Genomic DNA, 19536 nt, shown 5'->3' with positions numbered 1-19536 from the left:
TCAATTATTGCTTTTAGGATTTTTTGCCAGGTTTGAATTGGAATTTCATGCCGAATAGTGTTTTTAATCATGTAGAAGACTCTCATTGCTTTCGCTTTCAGTTCATTCACAGCCAGATTAAAGTTCCCTGTTGAACTCAGCTTTAGTCCCAGATATGTGTAATCGTGGGTGTGTTGGAGGACTTGGTTTCCTGCTCTGAAGAGGTATTTATTTTCCCTACACCTGGATCTATTTTGAAAAATCATTATTTTTGTTTTAGCGAAGTTAATTTTGAGAGCCCACGTTTGACTGAATGTCTCTACGACGTCGAGGAGCTGTTGTAGTCCCTCTTTTGTTTTTGACAGAATGATTAAATCATCTGCAAAGAGGAGACATCTAACCTCTGAGTCCATCAGGGTTGGGCTGGGGGCAGTGGAGGTATTTAAGGCTTTGGCTAATTCATTTATATAAATGTTAAATAGAGTGGGGCTCAATGGGCAACCTTGTCTGACTCCTTGATTTTGGGGGAAAAATTCTGTTCGACTATTCCCTATTTTTACAGCACATGTGTTGTTTTTATACACTCACCTAAAGGATTATTAGGAACACCATACTAATACTGTGTTTGACCCCCTTTCGCCTTCAGAACTGCCTTAATTCTACGTGGCATTGATTCAACAAGGTGCTGAAAGCATTCTTTAGAAATGTTGGCCCATATTGATAGGATAGCATCTTGCAGTTGATGGAGATTTGTGGGATGCACATCCAGGGCACGAAGCTCCCGTTCCACCACATCCCAAAGATGCTCTATTGGGTTGAGATCTGGTGACTGTGGGGGCCATTTTAGTACAGTGAACTCATTGTCATGTTCAAGGAACCAATTTGAAATGATTCGAGCTTTGTGACATGGTGCATTATCCTGCTGGAAGTAGCCATCAGAGGATGGGTACATGGTGGTCATAAAGGGATGGACATGGTCAGAAACAATGCTCAGGTAGGCCGTGGCATTTAAACGATGCCCAATTGGCACTAAGGGGCCTAAAGTGTGCCAAGAAAACATCCCCCACACCATTACACCACCACCACCAGCCTGCACAGTGGTAACAAGGCATGATGGATCCATGTTCTCATTCTGTTTACGCCAAATTCTGACTCTACCATCTGAATGTCTCAACAGAAATCGAGACTCATCAGACCAGGCAACATTTTTCCAGTCTTCAACTGTCCAATTTTGGTGAGCTCGTCCAAATTGTAGCCTTTTTTTCCTATTTGTAGTGGAGATGAGTGGTACCCGGTGGGGTCTTCTGCTGTTGTAGCCCATCCGCCTCAAGGTTGTGCGTGTTGTGGCTTCACAAATGCTTTGCTGCATACCTCGGTTGTAACGAGTGGTTATTTCAGTCAAAGTTGCTCTTCTATCAGCTTGAATCAGTCGGCCCATTCTCCTCTGACCTCTAGCATCAACAAGGCATTTTCGCCCACAGGACTGCCGCATACTGGATGTTTTTCCCTTTTCAAACCATTCTTTGTAAACCCTAGAAATGGTTGTGCGTGAAAATCCCAGTAACTGAGCAGATTGTGAAATACTCAGACTGGCCCGTCTGGCACCAACAACCATGCCACGCTCAAAATTGCTTAAATCACCTTTCTTTCCCATTCTGACATTCAGTTTGGAGTTCAGGAGATTGTCTTGACCAGGACCACACCCCTAAATGCATTGAAGCAACTGCCATGTGATTGGTTGATTAGATAATTGCATTAATGAGAAATTGAACAGGTGTTCCTAATAATCCTTTAGGTGAGTGTACATGGTGTTTATCAAATCAAATGTTTTCCCTCCAATCCCATTTTCCAGTAGTTTTAGGAAGAGTCCTTCGTGCCAGATCGAATCGAAAGCCTTCTCAAAGTCAATAAAGCAAGCGAAGACTTTAGATTTATTCTGGTATACATGTTTATCGATGATGGTGTGGAGGGTGTAGATGTGGTCAGATGTTCTGTGTTTGGGCAGAAAACCAATCTGACTTTTGTCCAGAATTGTGTGGGTTTTAAGAAAGTTCTGCAGTCTTATATTAACAATCGAACAGAATATTTTCCCCAGGTTGCTATTGACACATATGCCTCTGTAATTGTTTGGCTCATATTTGTCTCCTTGTTTAAAGATCTCTCCTTGTTTAAAGATCGGTGTAATCAGGCCTTGGTTCCAGGTGTCGGGGAAATATCCTACACTCAAAACAATATTGAATAATTTGATTATTGCGGTTTTGAATTTGTCATTGGTGTATTTGATCATTTCGTTTAATATTCCATCAATGCCACATGCCTTGTTGGGTTTTAAAGCATGTAGTCTCTCTGTAAGCTCATCTACAGTGATTGGGAAATCTAGGGGGTTCTGGTTGTCTTTAATTTTTTCTTTCAGGATTTCTAATTTGGTTTTTAATTCATTTCGAGCAGGATTTGTTTCAGTTGTTTTGTATAAACTTTCAAAGTGTGTCCTCCATTTGTCCCCGTTTTGAATGGCCAGTTCCTCCTGCTGTGGTCTATAGAGAGTGTTCCAGTTGCTCCAGAAGTTACTGGTATTTATGGACTCTGGGTTCTGTGTGTTTTTCCTTTTTTACTCTTAGAGTTTGTTTGTACAGTCTAAGAGCTTCATGGTATTGATGGCGGAGTTCTTCATTGTCAGGATCTCTGCGTTTTTGATTTGACAGATTTCTTTACTGTTGTTCGGATATGTTTGCACTCACTGTCAAACCACGTTTCGTTGGTGTTTTTTGGTTTCCTTTTTGATGATTTCTTTTTTAAATTGCACATGGATGCTGTTTGGTGGAATATGTTGGTAATGTCACTTAGTGCCAGATTTATGCCTAATTTATTTTGTGAATATGTGTTAGTTATAAATTTGTCTAATAATAATTGGATCGTTTGGCTTTCTATTGCATTTTGATAGTTTTCTGTGCTGTTTTTTGTCCACTTGTAGGGTTGTTGCAGCTTCAGTAAATGAGAGGGCTGTCTGCGTGATTCATTGGTATGAGTTCGTCTTAAATATAGTGTAATTGTACAGTGGTCTGACAGAGGTGTTTGAGGACTGACTGTGAATGCTCTGAGATGCACTGGGTCAATGTCTGTGATGAAATAATCGACAGTACTGTTGCCCAGGAAAGAATTAAAGGTATAACAACCAAAAGAGTCTCCCCGTGTGCGACCGTTCACTATATACAGGCCCAGTGATCGACAGAGCTCAAGTAGACTTCTCCCACTTCTGTTTGTAAATTGGTCATAATTATTTCTGAGCTGGTATGAGGGCAGAGGGTGGCTGGTGTTTGTATACTTGTCTCCCTGTGTGCTGACAAAGTCTGGTTCATTTCCAGTTCTGGCGTTTAAATCGCCACACATTAACACATTCCCTTTGGTCTGGAAATGGCTAATCTCATCTTGCAGGATGGAGAAGGTTTCTTCACTGTAATAGGGAGACTCGGCTGGGGGGAGGTATATAGCACACAAGAATATGTCACGGTCTGTGGAGACGATGTCTTTTTGGATTTTTAACCAAATGTAAAATTTTCCGATTTGTATGGTTTTGATTGAGTCTATGAGATTTGCTCTATACCATATCAGCATTCCCCCTGACTCTCTGCCCTGAGTCACCCCTCTTAGTTTCGTTGATGGTAGAACTACTTCCCTAAATCCAGTTGGGCAGCCAGTGGACAAATCCCTAACATTCCATGTTTCCTGCAGTATTATGATGTCAGAATCATGAATTTCCTTTTTAAAGTCTGAATGTTGGCTCTTAATACCAAAAACAGAGGACCACAGTCCTTGAATATTCCAACATGTGACTTTTAGAGAATATGAGCTCATTAAATAATTACATTTGTTATTTCAAAACAAGACAGACATCAGTATATTGAATTGACAAATCAAGAAGAATATATTAATATTATGATGTATCTAAGAATATAAACCAATTGCATAAACCAAGTAGAATAAATATGCAAAGACATCACATTCATATTATGTAGTCTATGTATATGCATCCACACATACACACTCATATTAGAGGATGGATACCCGACCCGAGCCCGACGGGACCCGTCGGTACCCGACGGGCCGGGCCGGGTTCGGACAGATATTTAGAAATTATGTTCGGGTTCGGGTCGGGCTCGGTCACATCAGCGCGATAAGGCATTGAACATTTTAAATTTAAAACAGCTTATTATGTAGGTAACGTTAGCCAATGTGCTTGATGCTTTCATTTGATGCAAACGTTCATTTTTGTGATTAAAATGCATGTAAAATTTGACCATAACATCTGTCTTCCTGTGTGCGCTAATTTCAAATTTGTTTATGTAGCCGTGACAACCAAACACGTGCATGCGCGTCTGTGTTAAGTGCGCTTGTTTCTCCGTGCGCGCTGATGCACTCATCCTGTTGACATTTCCGAATGCGTTCCTATACAGTAATAAAAGCGGACTTTCCACACAAACAAACGTACATGTGTCATTAGTATGAGAAAAAAATGGGATTTTAACTGTCGGTCTCGGGTCGGGCTCGGACATAAATATCTTTATGCCTGTCGGGCTCGGGTCGGGTTCGGTTACTGCTCTGTCGGACGCGGGCCGGGCTCGGACAGAAAAATTCGGCCCGATCCGCACATATATATTACACAATAAGTGTAATAGAAGTGTTTAGAACTGTTTCCAACACTCATAATGAATCATCATATTAGAGTGATTTCTAAAGGATCATGTGATGGACTGGAGTAATGATGCTGCAAATTCAGCTTTGATCACAGGAATAAATGATCATTTAAAAGTATAATAAATTAAAAACCAATTATTTTAAATTGCAATAATATATCACAATATTACATTTTTTTTCTGTATTTTTGATCAAATAAATGCAGGCTTGATAAGCAGAAGAAACCTCTTTCAAAAACATTAAAAATAGTAATGTGTCCAAACTTTTGGCCTGTACTGTATATATAATAAAATAACCTAAACAAGCCCCTTAAAAACACAATAAGAGCCATTCCACCGAATGAGTGACATTTCTGTCTGCAGGAAAATATATATATAAAAATGCATGAAAATTAATTAAAATACATTTTATTATTAAGCAGCGTGTCCCACACATAAGGCTAACTGCAAATTTAAAATGTATAGGCTAATTAAAAACATTAATAAAAACTACCTAGAACACACACACAAAAAAAAGCATTTGTTGCATGTCCACACACTCTCTCTCTAACCTTTACCATGAAATATAATGATTACAATTCTTCAGAAATCTTTTTTTTTTCTTTTCTGTCAGACTAAACTGGGAAGGGTCAGACACAGCTTAGCACTCGCATATTGTTGTCCTATTGTTAGTTTAATTGCTTTTAATGCTCTCTTCATTTGTAAGTGTGTTTAAAAGTAAATGTAAATGTACATCTATCTCAAGAATACAATCTCACAATCATACAAAATTCAACATCTCTCTCTCTCTCTCACACACACACACACACACCTGGACAGTTTAGAGCACTGACACACACACACACACACACACACACACACACACACACACACACACACACACACACACACACACACACACACACACACACACACACACACACACACACCTGGACAGTTTAGAGCACTGACACACACACACACACACACATCTGGACAGTGTAGAGCACTGATCTATGTAATGACTGGATAGCTCATGACGTTGTGAACTGCCAGCACGCAGTGAAGCCACCGGAAGTGTTCGAGCGGCCATCTTACGATTCCCAGCAGAGGCTCCAGCGGCCGCTATACAGAGATTGGCGGCTCCGATGGCTCTTTTAAGAGGACCCGCTGTGCAGCATACAAGTGTAAAATGACGTTCACAGAAGGATGTAGAAACACTTCAGAGCAGCATTAAATCACAATTAAGTGTCCAATAGCGACACCATTTGACAGCTTCAAACGAGCTTCGTGCAGAGTCCGTTCCCCAGCAAACACATTTACGTTGTGGCAACGTCTGTGGCACGTTGCATTTCTTCTATAGCAACGTCGCTGTCTACGTACTCGCAACATTGTAACAACGTAGAATTGTAAGACGCCACAGGGCTGTAGCAACATTGTTGCGCGACATTCAGCAACTGAGAGACGACGTTCTGACAATTCTTTGTTTTTATGCTAGATAGGCCTATAGATATCCCCATTTAGCATTTTATGTTTTGAGGTTAATTTTTTGAGGTCTGATGTTAGATAATTATATCGTTTTTTTTAAAAAAATATTGTTTATCCTTATTATTGAATGGGGCTATCAGTAAATTAGCCTAATTATAATCAACACCTGTAAGTGTACACTTTGAAGAGTAAAAAAAATCACAGAAGGTTACGTTAACTCAACTTTATTAAAACTAACTGCATATCAAATTGCACTTCCAAAAGTCATACATTTGTGAAAAAATTATTATTATTTTTTTTATTTAAATGATAAAGTTCGGTAAACGGAATCAGTCCAGGAACCGCGAAAGAGCCTTTAGAGCGACTTTCAAATCTGACGACAGCCACGCAAACTTTTTCTTGTGCAGTTTATAGCAGTTTATAGCAGTTCTTTCAGTAGTAATCGTGTAAATAATAGTGTTTTTTATAGGTATTGTGTATTGAATTTTATATTTATCATCGTGCATTTTATATTGTGTGCGTGCGTGTGTGAAAAGCGGTTAACGATAACGTTAGCAACATGGTGCAGTGCTTTGTACCTGACTGCAATCACCGCTCAGTGGTCAACACATGTCCATTTTTTTTTTAATGATCTTAAGTCTTCACGGAGTTTCGCGGGGTTTAACCAGACAGTTACACGAGCTCCACCAATCAGATGCATCACTGTGGGATTGTGGGATTGTTCAGGATTGTGGGTAATGAAGTACTTCTCCAAGACATCGCGAATAAAAGGCATTTATCCCAAAACAAGGTTAGTGCCCCATGAACTTTTGGCGGTAATATGAGCATATACAATCGCTTAGTAGCTGGTTTTAAGTCTACCATGTATGGTTACGTTTTTATGGCTTATATCCCAACTGTCAATGGAGAAATTGTATTGAATTTTTACTTCCGGCACCGGCTGTGGGCGGGACTGTGATGCTCTATTAAGCAGAGGCAGGGATACATTGACCAGAAAGGGGGAAATCCCACGCATCCCCCCCCGGCAAATCGCACCCTGCTTATCCTAAATTCTGCTGATGATTAGATTATACCCTGACATCATAGCCTACTTACGCCAATAATATCAGTTTAGACATTTTTTTTCTGCTCAGTAGCGATCGTGTCTTTCTCTTCCACTTGATTTGAAGGTAACAATGCAATACATAATATCATATTACTGATATTAATAATATGACAATATCTGCAGTCAATATTGATTAAATTGGAGGGGAATATCCTGCCCATACCGCAGCTATGAAAAACAATGATAAAAGCACTTATGTTCATCTACTGAAGTGGTATTCTGGAACTGTGAATAAATTAAATAAAACAGCAAAATAACAACAACAACAATAACATCTTCATTTAACAAAAAAGAGATTACCTTAGATAAAGTTTGATTACAGTTTAAGTAAGCAGTAAGTAAGCACCATTTCTAACATTTGATAATAAATCAGAATATTATAAAGTTTTCTGAAGGATCACGTGACACTAAATTCAGCTTTGCATCACAGAAATATATTTTAAAGTATAGTAAAATAGAAAACCATTATTATTTTTTCTGTATTTTTTATCAAATATATCCAGGCTTGATGAGCATAAGAGACTTCTTTCAAAAACATTTAAAATAGTAATGTGTCCAAACTTATGTACTGTGTAATTAAAAATATACTAAATTTAAAATTAAATGTATAAATAAAAAGGTTAGGAATCATATTTGTTTCAAGTGTTTTTTTTTATTGGGGGTGGGGGGCCTCCAACATGAGTTTTGCCTAGAGCCTCCTAATGTCTAGAACCGGCCCTCCAGGAAACATCCACACATCCAGAGGAGCAAAGACACGGATGAGACTAAATAGCAGACAAATGAAGTGAAAAACTAAACAGTGCGAGCGAGGCTACATTAGTCACATTAGAAAATGAAGTTGTAGGTTGTGTTTGAATAATTACGTATCTTATTTAGCTGAGGTAAATAAAACGCAATACTCGTGTATCCTTGCTCGATGCAGAACGAGACAACACCATGAGCCCAACGGCCGGCTGAAATTTAAAAGGCTGATTTTCGCGCTTCAGGGCAGTGACGAGTACATATGTAGTCCAGTGGTTGTTAAAACACCGTTGGCACAACCTTAAGCAATGGCCCTGAACGGTGGTTTAATGTCAACATTGTGACAACGTTGTAACAACCTTCACCACACAACGTAACAACCTTCAACACTTAACTCATACAATTTGTATTATGCATTTCCTGAACATACTTGCTAACTAATCAAACACTTTATTTGAACAAACTACTAATCTATAAAACACAATCGATCTTCCGACTTTTAACTATCGTGTTAATTGATGTTGATATGCGTGAGGGAGAGAGATACAGCGCTCATGTCTGAAGATGGTGAGAGTGCGCGCGCGGCCGGGTCTCTCTCTCTGTCTCTCTCTCTCTCTCTCTCCTGATCTAAATAATTAGTTGTTACGGCGACTTATTTGTTCCCTCGTTTTAATAAATCGTGGACTCGTTGAACTAACAATTCCCTCCCTCACTTTGATTTAACGAATTACAACGTGGCCACAATATAGTAAAACGAGGGAACAAATGAGTATAACGTGCTGAGGTATTATTAATTCGTGGCCATGAAACAATATTCACCAATTCACAAAAATATAGGTCTTTAGCATTCACTACTTAATAGTATCAAACTGTTTTTCTTACCTGTGAAGACAGCTCTTCAGTGAAGGCCAGCTAGTGTTCTCGTATAGCTTTTTATTCCTTTTGCAAAGAAATTGCAGTTTTTTAGCAGGAAAATTTTTCGACTTTAAACAAATACCCATTTAAATGCTTAGGATGTTTGCGTTGTAAAAATGTACAGGGAGACTTTAGATTTAAAAACGGTGTCTCGTTAGGCAATGTTTTCTCAGTCAAATCATAACATTTCCTATTCAACAGAAGGCGTGAGTTCACTAGAGAATACCAATATGGCGGTGCAGTGGCTTCACTGTTTATGACGTCATGAGCTATCCAGAGTCACTCTATATAGATCAGTGGTTTAGAGCAGTGTTTCTCAAACTTTTTCTGGCATTCTCCACTTTGGAGGTAAGAAAGGGTTAATACAATGTATTTTATTAACATCACATTTTAAAAACAACATCAAATAACAGCATTACAAACTTTCAAATAGAGAAAATAAAAGTGCAATTATATTATCACTTTGCATGAAATAAGACTTTGTTCAAAAGTAAATAATAATAATAAAGCAATTGTGTTTTGCCTATGATAACATCGAATTAAAATAAAATAAGTGTGGACTAGTTGTGCTTTGCTTCATTTTGTCACTTTGCAAATTGCATGCAAAAAAAACAAAAAAAAACAAACAATTTGACGTATTTATAGTTTGCCCGATGCCGCCAGTTTGAGCCAGTTCAGAGAATGAGTTTGTGTGGTTTACATGAAGCCTCTAGTAAGGGTTTCACTGAGGAGGAAAAGTCCCTGAGGAAAGGGATTTCTTTAAGAGCAACAAAGGTCTCAACCGTCACTCTTACCTATAAACTTCTTTTATTTATTTTAGTTGTTATAATTGCTGAGGAAAACAAACTTTTCATACTATGTCATAGTAATATAATTTATTATTTACTCTGGTCATATTTTTAAATGTCATATTTATAGTTTTAAATGTAAATAAAATAAACTGATAAGTGAGTAGACTAGGTAGGCTACTGTACCTTTACTGTGGCGATCCAGGAGACGTCCGCTATGCGCTCTGGCTCTGACCACAGCTTACACACACTCTGCCTCCTCTTTCAGTGAGAGTTTAAAAACTATATCACTTTATACACTTTATATATTTTCTTATTTTTTGAAAAATGTAATGTATACACACGTTTTCGTTTTTTGTTACGATAAACACGCGTCAAAAACGTGCGTTTTCGGTGGCCCCAAAGCGCACGTCGAGAATGTGCGCTTTAACCCTCTGAGGTAGACAAACGCGCCCGCGCGTTTTGCTGGATTTTTTTCAGTTCAGTTCAAAAGAAATTAATTTTGCTCTGTTGACTTTGATATTACAAGCAAGTTTCATACATCAATCGATTCTGTTAAATGTGTATTATTTTTGTGTATACTCACAATAAAAACAAAGTGTTGTGCTTTTTGCCAAATAAAGAAAAATAAACATGATGCGAGTTCTGCCTTCTCTCTGTCAGTGAAGACCATTCTGAAACGCGTCCGAAAATGAGCAATAACTCAGTGAATACTGAGTCAAACAGGCATACAGACACACAGGCATGAAGCTTGAATTCTCTTCTTTAAAATGAGGTAATTTATATAAAAAACAAATATTCTCATCTTGTGAAATCTGTATTAAAAGAGAGCGATTCCAGTCGAGCTAATTAGAGCTAATTCAAATGTAATGTGAACCCACCCACGGAGAGCGCGTGCTATTCAAACGCAAATTACTGAGGCAAACCTGTGAACGCCCCCATATCTGCTTGAGAAAACACAAGTTTAATCATATCATTGTAGCCTACGTGTTTACACCATCTGGCAGCGCTGTGAGGAATAATAATAACGGAAAATCTACCTCAGAGTGCGGGTATTGCAGGAGAGAGGATCCGAATACTGTAGTAAGTTTTTTTTTCCTTCTCAAGTTAATCGCGTTTCTGTGAATGAATGAATGGCAGCCGCAGAGATGCGCGCTGTTTATCACAGCTCGCAAAAATACAGTTTAAATTTAAATTGCGTCTCTGTGTGAATGAATGATGATGTTTTAGCAAACTGTATTGCTATACTGAGCTGAGTAAAAATCGACAGAAATATGTTGAAATAAAATGTAGGCTATTTGTAGTAATCAAATAATCAATCAAATCCTTAACTTTGAAATATGTATGATAAAATGTATACTTTAGTTTTTACAAAGAAAGATTACACTTGAATTGTTTTTGTAATTGTAACCTTTTTAATAAAAAAATATATTTACAAGGTAGATGTAAACAAACTATTAAAAGGTAAATATAAGCCTTTTCTTTAAATGATTTTTATTGTGTTTTATTAGTGACAAATTTGGGGAGAGGATAAATATTCCAAAACTGAAAATACAGTATGAGAATTAACTGCACAATTACTAGACATGTTTTCCTTGGATACTATAGGCCAAATTGCAAGCACAATATGTGGAAAAATAAAAAAGAATTGAGATACTTCCAACTGTTGCTCTTGCATTCTTGTGGCTCAGTGACTCACCTGAATGAATGGCTAATTAAGTATGCAGGCCCCATTGTCTCCTCAGGTGTGAACTAAATATGCATGATCGTTGACGCCCACTCCGCATATTGCCTTTCCAAACAGAAAGTGCTTTGCAAAATTCAAATCAATGTATTGTGTTATGTGAATGATTAGGCAGGGTGATTTTCACATCATTTTGAAGAAAAAACACTAGGCAATGACATCTATTAGACAAAAGTCTTATTGGCACATATTTAGTATGTGTTTTGTGGTCTTATTTCAGAAACTTTAGTTTTTAGTTTTTTCAATAACCACGCATAAACATTATTCTCTCAAAAATGCAGACTTGTTGCTCACATATTATGGTAGCCCTGTTTGTGCTAAATAGTGTGTAATTTTTTTTGCCATTAATATGTTTATAAGCAACTGAAAAAAGCACAAATGTCAGGGCATGTCAGAACATCTCAAGGACCCCAAAAACACCTTAGACCCCAGAGGGTTAAATAGCAGATCACACGTCGAGGACCACAAAGTGCACATTAAGAACGCATGCTTTTATGGCAAATCGCGCGTTTGGCTGTCGAAACGCACGCTTTTGACGTGTCAGTGTGCAATCAGACGCCTGACCAGGCATTTATGAATACTTTGGCTTGCCATAGTGCACGGCTCAAGCACGCTCGTAACTGTGCACTCAGAAAAAGACGAGACAAAACCGAGAGTGTCAGAGCTCTGTCACAAAACCAATAATTGAACTAGACAGAAGTGACAGAACCCTGACACTTTGTTGTTTATGATGGGATAATTCTCGAGTTTCAGTCAGAATTCAGCCAGAGAAAGCGAACACTTCGGTTCAGCGATGACTAATCTGAACGCCACTGAGTGGCCATCACACTCAAACTCAACAGAAACGTGTGTGATTGGTTATACATTATTAAAAATGCTTTGTCACAGTTTTTAATAAATGTGATAAGTGATACTGTCTGAAGGCAAATGCTTGGATGGGTGAAAAAAAAGAAGAAAAGTCTGAAAATTGCTTTCCAAAACAACAATTGTGGCTGTTCATCTTTAACATTATAGTAATGAACAATATGACATCTTTTGAAATGCAGTGCTGTTATAATAACATTTTCTCTGTAATTTAATTTTTGTATTTTATTTATTTGTAAATTGACTGTGAAATAAAGTTTTAAACATATATATAAAATAACCTCTCTCTCACACACGCGCCGTGTCATAAATGGGTTCACAGACATGTTCGAGAAGGTTATCTGTTTGGGTGATCGGAGTAAGATGAGGGTCTCTTAAAGAGTATGTTGGGAAATGAAGGAGGAAGTTCCAGCACTATGTCTTTGTGAGGTTTCTACAGATTCTATAGTATCAGAGTTTATACATTATTTTCTCAACATATTCTCACTAACAACTCGTCTGGATGCTTTGTCAGGACTGCTTGGTGTCACTTTTTAACACACTGGGACCCCTTCAGTGTTCAAAAACTATTAAAAACTCTCAGTCTCTCTCACATACACACCAGCCAGGATGATTCATACTGATCCACTTACTTGAGTTTGTCCAGTGTGCAGTCTAGATGCTTCATTGCATCAGAGAGCAGCTTCAGTCCTGATTCTCCTGGGTGATTGTGGCTCAGATCCAGCTCTCTCAGGTGTGAAGGGTTTGAACTCAGAGCTGAAGCCAGAGCAGCACAACCTTCCTCTGTCACCAAACACTGAGATAATCTACAACAACAGTAAGTGTTCATGTCAAGTGTGCTTCATTTTTAGAGAATATACACTACAATAAACAACACGGCTCTTCAACCCATCAATTATCTTTACAAGGACTTCTGATTGATAACAATTAGTGATGTTGAGATTACCCAATTTCAAAATTGACCGTGATTATAATGGTCACGTTATTAAACAGTAAGAATTTGGAAGCTATGGTTAAAAAATAAATAAATAAAAATTAGTCTTTCAGACTTGTGTGTGGGGTGCCCTCTGTCTGGATACTCTGTGAGGCTGTTACTATAGTAGCTGAGTTCACTAGGTGATTGTCTAGGTAAGGCAGGGTGCGTGCAAATCAACTTTCAGCACACGTGAAACTCTCAAATTGAAAACATGGTGGAACAATGCAATCTCTTGTACTTGCCGAAGAAGCAAATTAAATAAGCTATTGGGGCATTTTGGCTGTTGTACCTATCAAATAATTGCTATGAGCTTTGTTATTTTGATAAGAACAAGGTCTTAACTTTCAAATTAAACATTTTGACACTCTTTAATGCATATGACAGATCGCTATAGCCGCATATGTTTAAGTGGAAACATGGAGCGCACCTGAACTGATGATCTCTGTGTCTGTGCATCTCTGCACCTGAACTGATGATCTCTGTATCTGTGCATCTCTGCACCTGAACTGATGATCTCTGTATCTGTGCATCTCTGCACCTGAAGTGATCGCTGTACTTCTAGATAGTTACAAAAACTACCTTCTAGTTACCTTCTAGAAAAAATAAGCCTATAATATGAACGCAACTGCGAAATTTCACTTTTTTTTTTCTTTTTTTTTTTTACAGGAAGGAAAATGCCATTAACGTGAAACGCCGCACGTTGTGTTCATATAGGCTCTTGTCTGTAGGCTATAGTTTTCTTCCCACAAAGCATATTATAAAGAAAAAGCTTAACGTCAATGCAGTAAGACGGTGATATTTAACCCTCTGGGGACCAAGCTGTTTTTGGGGTCCTTGAGATGTTCTGACATGCTCTGACATTTGTGCTTTTTTCAGTTATTTATAAACATGTTAATGGCTAAGGTGTAAATTCACTCTATATAGCACAAACAGGGCTACCATAATATGCGAGCAACGTGTATGTAGATGTTTGTATTTTTAAGAGAATAATGTTTATGCGTGGTTATTGGAAAAAATTAAAATGAAAGTTGCTGAATTAAGACCACAAAACACATATTAAATATATGTCCACAAGACTTTTGACTAATGGATGTTTTCCCTTTGAGTTCTAGCTTCAAAATTATGTGAAAATAGTCTTGCTTTATCGTTCACAAAAAAAAAATACATTGATTTAAATGGTGTAAAACAGGTTTTGCTTGGAAAGCTAATATGCGAGGGGGAGGAGTAGTTTACACCTTAAATTACAATGTCCCACCCACTCTGCATAATGACTCTGCATAATTAGCCATTCATTCAGGTGTGACACTGACTGAGCCACAATGCAAGGACAAAAGATGTATTTAGAAGAAGACTTATATTGACCATTTAAGATTTCGCTTACATCTATCTTGTAAATATGTTTTGCTATTTTATTAAAAATGTTACAATTACAACAATAATTACAATTTCAACAATATTTCAAGTGTACTCTTTCTTTGTAAAAAAGAAAAAGAAAAAAGATTATAGGCCAACATTTTATCATATGTATTCATTATTTTGAATATAGCAAATATATATATATATATATATATATATATATATATTATATATAAATATTTATAATATATATTAATATTTATAATATATATAAATAATATAGTTATATATATATATATATAACGTTAGATATGAGCAGAAATTGCTAAACAAAAGCTTAGGCTATTTGATGTGGCAGTATATTCTACAGTAGCCTAAAAACTGTACCCAAATCTAGTCAACAAGTGACTGACTGTAACGTTGTTTTTATGAAATATTAGGGCATATAAATGCTAATTTGCAGTTTAATACGTTGCTTATACAAATACATTTTATTTCAACATATTTCAGTCGATTTTTACTCATCTCAGTAGGCTATAGCAAAGCAGTTTATTCTTTCACACAGAGACGCGCGATTCATATTTAGGCTAAACAGTCTTTACAAATATGTACCCTTCATTCATCTCACAGAAAGGCGAGTCATATTATAGAAATGCGATTCATCTTTTTGCGGTTTGCATTGGCCTACACTAACGTTATTCCATAACGTTATTCCACATCAACACTTGAGAAAAGAAAACAGCCTACCTCACTCCTCAGCGGGATCTGCTCCTCATATCAGGAGATATTGCTCCTCATATCAGCACTGTTCTGATGAAACTTTTCTCCATAAGGTAGGCTATATTACGCGCTATTGCACGTTAAGCGTTTTGTAATGGTTTTCTATGGGTGTTGTTCATAATCTGATTTAATCTGTTTGCCTCTACAAAGTATGCTTTATTAATATGGTAGGCCTATGGGCTATGTGCACAAGCGTCGCGACGAACTTCCGGTATTGTCAGAAGTTGGCATATCAGTTTCCGGTTTACGACTGTCTTCATCGGCATCCGCTATAAACAAACAAGATGAGTGCTGCTGTTGTACGAAATAAAGAGATATAATGTGCGTGACACTTCTAAGTTTCTAAGAACTGTAGGTGGATCTAACGCCCGTTTCACACTCCGTGTGCCATGTGTGTGTGTGTGCGCGTGCGGTGCAGGAGCAGACATACACTCTTTAATGGACGCATGCACGTTTAAGCACAATTTAAACAACGTTACGTGGGGCTATTATTCCATGCATTACTTATTAAGTTGCTCAAGCAAGTGGCCAAATATTTAACTGTATATTGACAAAAACAGCCGACTCTCATGCCTTTTCTTTTCCATTTAAATTTTAATAAAATAAATCTTGCATGTCACAAAGAACTTGTTTTCCACCTCCACGAATGAGACGAGTGTTGTTCAATATGTCGCCTTGTTGAAGTAAATTGTAGTTTACCTTGCTTTACCCCGGTCCTCTAAGTAAGATGACTGTGCAAAATAATAGTAGGCCTATATAATTAAATGCATTTATGGTGAGATTTCTACATTTTATTTAATTAAACCCATTCATGGTGAAATTACTACATTTTCAGGTCAATCTTTGTTCATTGACCACGAAACATGCGCTGTCACTTTAATTCAGCGTTTGCGGCACAGCAAAAATAGACTCGGTGCGGAAATAACGATCTCTGCACTTCTGTATGCTGTATATTTGCCGCACCTGGAACGGATCGACGGACTGCAACCGCGTGCAGTGTGAAAGCTCTAACCTGTTAGCATGGGTACGTATAAGTAGCACTGCTGTGTGCCACTTTGCTCTGCTTAAAGTCGCTAACAGCCATTTGAGCTTCAATTTCGCTCACAAAACCTTTGCATTCTATTACGAGCGAACGCATGCATACATGCATGTGTGTATTTATATATACAAAATAATTATACACAGTACACACACATATATAAACACAAACTTTTATTCTGATGCGATTAACTGCTGCACAGCCCTAATTGAAATATATAGATTTTGAAAATTTTTGTGACGACCCTTAACCGTCTAGTATGAAAGCCCATTTTCACCACATAAAAAACCATCAATAAAAATATGACATAAAAAGACGATATTATGATATACTAATCCACAATTATGAGATGAAAAGTCAAAACTTTGACTTGCATATTCATAATAATGCAGTTGAAATTGACATACTAAGCAGAAATCATGACATTAAGTCATAACTATGACATTAAAAGCCGAAATTATGACATACGACAATTTCAACAAGGCGACATGAACAACACACGTCTCATTCGTGGAGGTGGAAAAACAAGTTCTTTGTGACATGCAAGATTTATTTTAATAAAATTTAAATGGAAAAGAAAAGGCATGAGAGTCGGCTGTTTTTGTCAATATACAGTTAAATATTTGGCCACTTGCTTGAGCAACTTAATGCATGGAATAATAGCCCAACGTTGTTTAAATTGTGCGTAAACGTGCATGCGTCCATTAAAGAGTAGGCTGCAAAGAGAATCGCAATGCTGACAAAACTTTTTTTAAATAAAAGTTGCAACGTAACTTCTGGATTTTAAATAAAAATAGTAAGTGTTTGTGGTACTGCCGTGAATCAGTTATTCACTGCAAACGCATCATAATGTGAAGCATATAGCGCGTGCTGCTCCTGCACCGCGCACACACACACACACACACACACACACACACTGCACACGGAGATGGGTGAAACGGGCGTTAGATCCACCTACAGTTCTTAGAAACTTAGATGTGTCACGCACATTATATCTCTTTACTTCGTACAACAGCAGCACTCATCTTGTTTGTTTATAGCGGATGCCGATGAAGACAGTCGTAAACCGGAAACTGATATGCCAACTTCTGACAATACCGGAAGTTCGTCGCGACGCTTGTGCACATAGCCCATATTGTGTACTAAATTTGGTGCTTCAATATCACTCTCATTAAGCGTCTTAAATGGGGAAGAACGCTTGATTACGCTGCCGTTGTCTGTTTTAGCAGAATACTGCCATCTAGTGGTAGCAGGTTTTTTCAGACAGCTGTGTGTGGATCGTGCAAGGCGAAACCCGCGAAATGAAAGTCTCAAAATCCAAATGAATCAAATAGAATCGACTCAGAAACGAGTCAATGAATGCACGCGTGTCACCTCATCCACAAATACACATCTTACTCGTTGCATGCACAATTTCTGGCCTACATTAATACAAAATCGAGGTTTTGTATGAACAACTATGTCTCTATTTGTACAAAATGCTGCACATTCATGTGATTTTGGATTTTGCACACACAAGTTGTATTGTATTAGTTTAAATGTAGTGACGCACATTTGTGAATTTATCAAATAGATGAGTAGTTGTGCATACATTAATAATTAGCACCAGGCCTATTCATTTGTAGTTGTTTGTGTGTGGGTTGTGAAATGCTTAAACAGCGAAAAGAAAGTTCTCTTACGAGAGTCCTCTCGTACTGCGTTTTTGTAAAAACGCAACGGGAAAAGTCTCTTTTCACGAAATACTGAAGCAAAAAATTATCCTTAATTTTCATACATGTAAAGCGCGTTGCGGCAGTGCTTAGCTATGGCGAGACGGCTTGCTCGCTCATTGGCTGCTCTGCAGCAACTGCATAAGCCTATCGAGCGAGGCCTGAGGTGACGTCAGGCCAATGAGGACGCTTCGCGCCCTCTTAGCCATTTCCCGCCGAGACGGGTGTGGCTAACCTCTATATAAGGAGCTCGAGAAGGCTGATTCACTTGATTTTTCATCTCTTCAGCGAAGCTCTCACATCGCTGGATCACGAGGAAGCAAGCGTCGTTTGAGGCAAGCACTTCAGCGGTACGAGCCACTCGAAGCTGCTGGCAACGCCGCCTTCTACTGCCGTACCTGCTGCGCTTTCCGGCGCTATATCCTTTCATTACTCTGTTCTTGTGTGTGTGTGTGTGTGTGTGTTCGCCCCGCGACACTCACCCCCTAAAAGAGCTGCGTCTTTTTAAAGATGCCTTCGTGTGGCTCTTGCCGAGCCCCACTCTCCCAGGGAGACCGCCACGTCATCTGTGTTTCCTGTTTGGGAGAGGACCATGCAGCGCTCGCGCTCGCTGACGGCGGCTGCCCTCACTGCGAGCTTTTGCCGATGGTGACTCTGCGGACTCGCCTGGCATCCTTCTCAGAGTCTGCATTCCCCGCCGCGCTGCCGCACCGCAAGAAGCGCCGCTCGCAGCGGGTCCCGGAACCCGCTCCAGCCCGACCAAGCTCGCCGGTTCGCCCGCCTGCTTCACCGGCTTCTCCTGTGCCTCTTCCTGATGCTCAGCGCCCGCAGTCTGCCGCCGCTTCATCAGAGGAAGTCGTTTCCGAGGCCGCGTCGGGGGAGAAGGATTCCTGCTCTCTGCTAGCTTCAGGCAGCGAGGACTGGGCGAGCTCTGAGGACCTCGCGCCTCCTGCCCGCAAGCCCACTACGAGAGCCAACATCGAGAAGGAGCTCATGCGAGTACTCGCGCTGGCCGCGGCGAGCCTCGGCCTCGAGTGGTCTGCACCGGAACTCCCCTCTCGTACCCGGCTGGATGGTAGCTTCCTCCCTGGTGAGCGCACTTCTCCGGAATCTAAGCCCGCCCCCTTTCTTCCTGAGCTTCATGAAGAAGTGGCGAAGGCTTGGAATGCGCCCTACTCTGCGCGAACGCGCTCGTCTGTGTCGCCAGCATTTTCCTCCTTGGATAATGCAAAAGACCGAGGCTACCTTTCACTTCCGCCGGTGGAACAGGCGATAGCGACCCACCTTTGCCCGCCCTCTGCTGGACGGCGGACTAAACCGGTGTTGCCTTCTAAAGCCTGCCGCATGACGTCGACGCTGCTCGCGCGAATTTTCTCCGCCGC

The 19536-nt window shown here is 39.2% G+C and overlaps 1 protein-coding gene across 2 annotated transcripts in view; it reads right to left on the bottom strand.

Moving 5' to 3' along the window:
* Nucleotides 1-19536, bottom strand: part of LOC311294934 (uncharacterized protein) — a 453797-nt gene that overhangs the window by 7262 nt on the left and 426999 nt on the right. For both annotated transcript variants that reach the window (XM_084416040.1, XM_084416041.1), the window contains exon 11: nucleotides 12927-13100. In XM_084416040.1, coding sequence (XP_084272166.1) covers nucleotides 12927-13100 — 174 coding nt within the window. The remainder of the gene's footprint in view (nucleotides 1-12926; nucleotides 13101-19536) is intronic.

This window comes from Rutilus rutilus (assembly GCF_951802725.1).
Source record: "Rutilus rutilus genome assembly, chromosome: 1".
Lineage (NCBI taxonomy): Eukaryota > Metazoa > Chordata > Actinopteri > Cypriniformes > Leuciscidae > Rutilus > Rutilus rutilus.
The sequence above is the reverse complement of the archived record's forward strand: the minus strand, read 5'-3'. Positions and strand labels throughout refer to the sequence as shown.